Genomic DNA, 8,110 nt, shown 5'->3' on the forward strand with positions numbered 1-8,110 from the left:
GTCTTGAAAAACCAAAAGGAAAAAAACAAAACAAAACAAAAGGTGAGACATAGGTTCAGGGTCTACGCCCCACTCTCCTATTTCATGATTTCAGCAGGTCACACAAAGGTCAGTAGGTGAACGCCGTCATTGGGTCTGTAGTGATGGCTCTATTTCTTTTCCTTCTCTTTAATACCAGGTGGACTTGTTTAAAAAGAGTCTTCTGTTGATTCCCATCCACCTGGAGGTCCACTGGTCTCTCATTACCGTGACACTCTCCAGTCGGATTATTTCGTTTTATGATTCCCAAGGCATTCATTTTAAGTTCTGTGTAGAGGTAAGTTAATATTCTGCCTGTTTTATTTTTTATCTGTGATTGGCAATGATAGCTCTAGACAGCTGTAGAAGTCAGCAGCTGCTTCAAGGATGTCCAGAGGACAGCATTTAGGGTAGGCTGACCAAGCTGTCTGGTCTGAGGCCCCCTTTGGAGAGGTGTGCCCTATTTGGGGTTAGCATTTTTTAAGGAAATGCAGAAAAATACAATTTTCCCCCTTTTCTTAAAAAGTGCTTGGGCAAGAGAGATGGCTCAACAGTTAAGAACACTAACTGCTCTTCCAGAGGTCCTGAGTTCAATTTCTAGCAACCACATTGTGGCTTGCAACCATCTGTAATGGGATCTGATACCCTCTTCTGGTGTGTTAGCAACAGTATGCTCCTATACATTGAATAAATCTTAATTTTAAAAAAAATTAAAAGCTCTTGAGTGTGGATAGAAACTATTTTTTTCTTCATTTCTTTTAGAGCTAATATTACTTCAAATCTTCTAAATAACTATAGTGCTAACATAAAATATTTGAGTTCAGGTAAAGACATGAGCTTACATAGCCTAGGCTGCCCTCAAACTGGCCAGATACCAGTTTGAACTTGTTGTGTTCTTGCCTCTGCTTCCTAAATGCTGGGATTTCAGTCATATACCTTCACACCCTATAGTTCAACTGATATCAACAAGTGTAACAAGATGGGAGGCACCGCCAGCTTCCCTGGGTTTTCTGCATAATGAAGAACCAGTCTGAACAGTATCCTGGGTATCAGGCAGTGGTGGCATGCATGCACCTTTTGCTCCAGGAGGTAGAGGCAAGTAGGTCTCTGAATTCAAGGCTAGCCTGGTCTACAGAGTCAGTTCTAGGACAGTCAGAGCTACACAGAGAAACCCTGTCTCACAAAACAAAACACCAAAAAGAAAGGAAGAATTTATTTTCTAAAGTAATAGAGTAAATCCATCATCCGGGTTGTACTGTAGTAAGGAATGTGCAAAGCGTTTTGGTGAACACTTTAAAGCTTTAATTATTTGGAGGAAATATGAATAGCTAGAGAGTCAAGCAGACTCAGTGTGAAGAGTTCAGTTTTCACCAAACAAAAATAACTTTTTTCATCACATCAGTTTGCCAAGATTTTTTTTTTTTAATTTATTTTATTGGCTGAAGGTCTCCTGTGTAGCCCATACTGACATCAAATACTTAATCATCCTGCCTTCAGCCTCCTGGAATTATGGTCTACAGTATCATGCTTGGTGTTGAGACCAAGTCTGAGATAGCCCAGGCTGCCCATCAACTTGCCATGTAGCCAAGGATACCTTTGAACTCCTGGTCTTCCTGCCCTTACCACCTAAGTGCTGAGATGTTAGGTGTGTGCCACCATCCCTGCTTTACTCGGGGCTGGGGTTGAGCCCAGGGCTGGGCATGCACTTGACCCACTGAGCTGCATCCCCAGCCCACTAACAGAAGTTTGAATGGCCCAGTGAGCTTCTCCCAAATTCACACTGCAGGACTCAGGAGCATGAACTTGAATTGGAACAGGAGAGGCAGACTCATCTGTTAGTTGTCAAGGCATGTGATAAAAAGTTTAGAATTAAAATGTTATCTATATAAATATAAAATTATGTTTATTTTAGGGACATAGACTGATTGGAACATCCACCATAAAGTATTCAGAGAAATCCTGTGTGTGTGTGTGTGTGTGTGTGTGTGACAGAGAGAGAGATTGTGAGAGTGTGTGTGTGTGAGAGAGTGTGTGTGTGTGTGTAAGAGTGTATGTGTGTGTGAGAGAGGTGAGTGAGTGTGAGTCTGTGTAAAGAGAATTCAGTATATGGTAAGGGTTAGAAAAAACACACTATTCAGTTATGGCATTAGGAAAATTAGCTGTTGCTTGGAAGAGTTCTAGAGGCTTGCATTGTACTTATAAGAACAGATAGAAAACATTAACTTGTTGGCCTTGGTGGTACTTGCCTTAATCCCAACATTCAGGAGGCAGATACAGGTAGATCTACATAGTGAGACCCTATCTCAAAAGAAAAAAGAAAATTAAAAAACAAAACCAAGCCATGAAATCCTGGTTAAATTTTGGTGTTTTATTCATTCATGTAGTAGGGAAGGCCTTCTTACACCGAAGAAGAAAAGAATACCAAGATACAGCTTGATAAATTTAAAAGTATCACAAAATCTGTTGTATTGTCAGATCTGGAGTTGAAGCTCAGTGGTGTTGTGCAGGCTTACCATACACATGGCCATGGTTCAATCCTCAGCACCACTAAACAAACAAACAAATCTTCCCTATGTCATAAAGTGAGCAGATAAGTGGAAGACTTGGAAAAAATGTTTGTGCTATTAATGAACTGAATCTCTACAAGTGAGTGAGAGCTGGGAGCGGGCCTGTGACTCACACAGAGCTGGAGTGTTCTCGCCTCTTGAGTCACTCGCCAGTGCTCCCGTGCTCACCTCCTGTCTTTACACATTACATACACGGGTTCGCATGCAGGAAGTTGGCTGGCGAGATGTTCCCATCCGGTGTTTAGTCTTGAGTAGCGCAGGACAGGTGTGAGGGAAAGCTCAGAAGTGAAGTTGCAGCTGGAACTCTCAAGCACGGACATCGGCCACTTGTGCAGTCCTCCCTCCTATCTGGTGGCGGGCAGGGTCCATGTTGAAACTAACTAATAGAGCACAACATGTGTGTTGTGGTTTCTTTTTAACCAGAATATAAGAAAGTATTTGCTGACTGAAGCCAGAGAAAAAAATAGACCTGAGTTTCTTCAGGGTTGGCAGACTGCTGTTACAAAGGTAAGAATGTAACTCGGTATAGTTAGTAGTCACTGGTGTTCTATAGAGAATAGAGTTTTGGTGGCGGGGTGGCACCTTTCCCTGTAGTTGTAATTCCCTTATGATCTATAGAGACTCAGACATGTCATAAATGCCTGTTTGGGTCCACAAAGGGACCAAGATGGGGATACTTTCCAAGTAGCTTTCCATAGTAAAGCCCCACAGCCCATTTGGCCATAGAGTAGCACTATATAAAGTGGAGCAGAGGCCCAGTCATGCATAGTTGTTCTGTCTCCTGTAATGATCTCATTTGACCTTTACAACCTGTGTGTCAGGCAGTTCCCTAGGGATAAGCCACATCTTTATTTTACAGACAACAAAACTGGACACTGGGACTGTTGTCACAGACTGGTCCTTGAACTCAAGTCTGCTAGATTGTTGACCCGATGGTCTAGCTTGGGACTTGAAGCAATTGTTAAGCCCAAGGCCAGAAGATCAATATTAGTTCACCTTTGCAACGAACCGAGCTGAATATTACGCTTTAAAATTGAGCCATCGTCTTCTGTTTGTAATAACCTACATACTGGTCGACATCAGAGAGGCACTTGTAGGTTGTTTTTAATTGTCTGATTTACTGATTTATCCTCCAGCACATTTAGGTACTCTCATCCCTCCAGGGCCGTTCATATTTCCGCCTAGATATAGTAACCAGTTCTTTTAGAAACATATTTCTTTGCCTTTATGAGTTACTTCAAAGAATAAAACAAAATTGTTTAATCTGAAGTGAGTGTTAAGGCTTCAAAGAACTTTATGAGGTAATTTTGTCATTGCTGTGACAAAATACATAACAGATGAAGGGAGAAAGGTCCTGCTGTGGCTCAGTCTGAGCCCTCGGTCACGGTGGGATGCATGGTAGCAGAGGCAGGGGCTGCTGCCCGCACTGAGCTAGAGGCAGGGAGTACAGGGGTGAGTGCTGCGGTCCACGCCTGTGCTTTCTGAGCTCAGGGCCGCATGTTCCCATGGTCAGTCCAACTCATTAGAGTGTAAGAGATGTTATAATTTGGTTTTCCCCTTTCCCATATTTAAATTGTGGTTGCCACTTGAAAGATCTTTTCATGTGGCCATAGGCTTCCCTTGTTAAGGATTTAAATACTGGAGGCATAGACAGTCTGTCTGGGACACAGGAATTTCTCGTCTCTTGCTCATTTACCTATGGAAATAGTTTTCTTATGTGAATAGAGATCCTTGATCTATTTTAATGGTCATCTTATTTTTCTCTTCAGTGTATTCCACAACAGAAAAATGACAGTGACTGTGGAGTCTTTGTGCTCCAGGTAAATACTACTTTTTACACTGTGCAAGTTGGTTTTATTTCAAGAAAAGATGTGATAGATAGTTCTGTGTGTATACAGTGGTAGAGAAGACAGCACTTGCCTTTGTTGTTGGGATACACTGGTTTCCGTGTTTGCTGACGTAATCAGTAGGAAGAACTGCCCGGGACAAGAATGGGCGGGGGGGTCTTAGCCATGTCTTACGGAAGGTTATTCTGAGTGCATCAGAGAAGTACATGTATTTATGGGACAGTGATTTTACACGTGAGCTCAGAAATTTACAAAGACCTTGGAAGGTAACCCACTGTACACCTCACACCTCAGGAATATTACCTTCCCCGCAGAGTCTCTTAAGTGCAGGCTCAGCAAGTTGCCCTTGGGGAGAGTGGAAGGTTACCTAGTATTCACTTGCCTGGGAAGCTACTTCTCATTTGGAAGTCAGTGCCCTAAAACAGTTGTCCACACCTTTAATCTCAGAGATAGACAGTAGATCTCTGAATTTGAGGCCAGCCTGGTCTACAAAGTGAGTTCCAGTACAGCCAGGGCTGTTACACAGAGAAACCCTGTCTCAAAAACACCAATATAATTTTTACAAGGCCCATAAATGTAATTCTGCAGCGTAGACTGTAGGTGTGTGTGTCTAGAAGGCGGTGGGCAGGGGTGGGACTGTGCATCCTCTCAGCTGACTCTGCGACAGAGTTTGGTTTTTTTCCTTTTTCTGTAGTACTGCAAGTGCCTCGCCTTAGAGCAGCCTTTCCAGTTTTCTCAAGAAGACATGCCTCGAGTGCGGAAGAGGATCTATAAGGAACTGTGTGAGTGCCGGCTCCTGGACTGAGACCCACTCAGCAGGGAGACTCCAGGAGGCGCCATGGCGGAGCAGAGGGTTTGTTACTTGAATCTCCAGACACTTACTGAATCCTTCAGATATTTCAGATTGGTGGTGTTGGGCCACTTGTTACCTCAGATTTGTTTTGCTTCATTTCTCCTGCTATCATGTACTTTTTTTTTTAATGTTCAATTTAATTTCATTTTTAACTTTATGAATTCCATATGTCCCTCCCATATTTAATATTTATTATCCAACCGCATGCATATAGACAGAGCATGCAGTAAAGAGTATTAAAAAAGCCTAGTAGATTTGGTGCAGCTTTGAAACATAGTTAGATGTGAACTGAATACAGGTTAACCCCAGAACCTAAAAACGCAAGATGTTTTTGATACAGCATAGCTCAGAGCAGATGTTCCCTATGGCATAAAGGGTAGCTAAGCTAGGCGTGCTGTGGAGCGGCCAGTCACCACGGCGCACTTCTGCCGGCAGTACCTGCTGCTGCTATCCCACTGATGAGTCTCCAGCATGAGACGCGCTCCTTCTGAAGGTGAGAGGGGCGATCTCCTTAGGGTTATGGTGCTTGCAAGCACAGCGGATTTGAGAACAGTTAATGTATGAGAGAAAAAGGCAGTGTCCTTGGGTGCCAGTTATCTTATTTTTAAAAAGGCAGGCGGAGGGGTTATTTTATTTTGTTTTGAGACAAAGCCTCACTATGAAGCCCAAGCTGTCCTGGAGCTCACAGTAGCTAGGCTGGCCTCAAACTCAAGCTAAACCTGTCTCCATCTCCCCAGTGCTGATAATATAGGTAGATACCAACACACTCTACAGTAAGATTCCCATTTTGGTTTTAAGAATTATAATATGTAGATTAAATCTCATAAAGGCTTTTCCTGAGACATTGACTTTTCTTGATTTTTTTTTTTCTGGGTTTGACTTGTGAAAAAAAATCTTAGCATCCATCAAACTCATAGATAAATAAATGAGAATTTGGCTTTTCAAAGAAGTAATTTGCTAGTTATCACCTTTCTGTGTTGCTGCCCATGTACTCCAAGGCATTTAAGATTTACCAAAAATGTTCCTACTTCAAAGCACATAAAATACAAACACTCAAAAGTAGAAGACTGGGTATGATCTTTTGCAGGTGGGGGGAGAAGAGGGGAGGGGTCAGCACGGAGGCCCCCGGGAGAGCAGTGGCGAGCGATGATGTTCCCTCCACACTTCTCTGGCGGCTCAGCGTCCCAAAAGGCTCTTATGGCTTCCACAAGAACAGTCTGAATCTGTACTCAAGAACTGTCTTGTTTATCGAACAGGCTGTACAGTAGTCCTGTTCTATGGATTAGGATGAAAGTGGTAGAGCTTGCGTCTTTAATGTGGCCTTTTGTGACACCTTTGAAAGGAATGTAAGATGCATATTAAGCCAAACAGGTTTTTTTTTTTTTCTCCCTGAATTGGAGGGAGTGTTAAGAAACTTGTATAGAAAACTACCAAGTACACGACCGAGTTAGGTGTGCGATGTTTGAAAACAAAAGGCAAATGGCTGAGTGCGCTTACTGCCTCAGTCAGGGCTGCATCACCTCGGTCACACGCAGGGTTCTCAGCAGCAGTGCGGACACAGGCAGCAGCACGGCACTCTTCCCTCCTCAGCCAGACTGAGGCCTTAGCATAAAGCCAGGGCAGCAATTCTTGTGATTCAGGTCATTAAAAAGACTGAGCTAGAGGCATTTGTGTTGCTACAGGTTAAGGTTGTGTCACCACTGGGGAAGATGAGAATTTAGATAGGGGAAGATATCTTTAGGGATTGAACACTCAGCCTCCCTGATGTTTAGATGACATGGGTGCATCAGTATGTTCAATGCCTGGCAGAATCATGATGCCCAGAGCCTGAGTTGCCCCTTCTGCAGTTTGAGAAACCGTCCTGTCAGCTGTGAGGTATGCAGGAGTGAGCAGACTCAGCCACCCAGGGCCAGTCACTCTCTGCTTTCTAGCATGATGGGACATCTTCAGGTGTACCACTCAGCTTGCTGGAGCTACATGGCTGGTGTTTTCCGTATGTTCTACACCTGCTTCTGTCATTAGTGAGACTTGGTTTTAGCACACTGTTGTTCCTTCTCTTCTTGTAATTACATGTAAGCCTCTGTTTAGCTTTCGAGTCCTAGACTGCAGAATCTTTGGATGTGTGCAGTAATGCTATACTGTCACTGGCTTGGCACTGAATGTTGATACCCATAAAGTCCTGGCAGACTCTGTCACTGGGGATGAATGTAAGCCTTGTGCAACTTAGAGCTATTCATATATGAGGAGCCTTTAGTAAGCCGCCCAGTCCTCGTGGGCAAACTTACTTGGCTGTAGTTGCTTCTTTCCTTTTGTTAAACCTCTTGCAATCAATATAGATTTAATTCATCTTTTAGTTTTCTTAGGAATCATGGAGACTTAACTTTGAGTTAGCCTCTCAAGGAGGAGAAAAGAAGTTGCTGCCAATAACTTCACAGCACATGTTTGGCTTTGCACTGTATTCTGTTTACCATTGAATATGAATAACATGGTCATCATGAGTTTATGGTTGGAATACAACAGTACAGCGCTAACTAGGGACACAGCCAGGACTCGTCTAATGTGACTTGTTCCTTTCCTCTGCAGGGGGGCTCCCTGCTTCTTCCCTGCTTTAGGAGCCATTGGGGGTCTGAGTAGGTCAGAGCCATGAGTTAACAGTGTCAATTAAATACACTGATTTATCTGCTGTGCTTCGTGATGTTAAGAGACCGAGTTAACCAACAATTATAAAGTACGTAGTTTCGCTGTGTGCTAGGCTCTGCCTCCTGGCTGGTAGATATCTAAGATCTGGGGAATAACATCCAAGAAATGCTATTGTGTTTGGGGGT

General features: G+C 43.3%; 1 protein-coding gene across 2 annotated transcripts in view; it reads left to right on the forward strand.

Moving 5' to 3' along the window:
- The window catches only part of Senp5 (SUMO specific peptidase 5), a 28,402-nt gene extending 22,248 nt beyond the window's left edge, over positions 1 to 6,154 (forward strand). For both annotated transcript variants that reach the window (XM_052159037.1, XM_052159038.1), the window contains exons 7-10: positions 179 to 316; positions 3,009 to 3,092; positions 4,355 to 4,405; positions 5,127 to 6,154. In XM_052159037.1, coding sequence (XP_052014997.1) covers positions 179 to 316; positions 3,009 to 3,092; positions 4,355 to 4,405; positions 5,127 to 5,237 — 384 coding nt within the window. In that variant the 3' untranslated portion in view covers positions 5,238 to 6,154. The remainder of the gene's footprint in view (positions 1 to 178; positions 317 to 3,008; positions 3,093 to 4,354; positions 4,406 to 5,126) is intronic.
- The last annotated feature ends 1,956 nt before the right edge of the window (positions 6,155 to 8,110 follow it).

The sequence above is a fragment of the Apodemus sylvaticus genome, chromosome 15 (assembly GCF_947179515.1).
Source record: "Apodemus sylvaticus chromosome 15, mApoSyl1.1, whole genome shotgun sequence".
Classification (NCBI taxonomy): Eukaryota; Metazoa; Chordata; class Mammalia; order Rodentia; family Muridae; genus Apodemus; species Apodemus sylvaticus.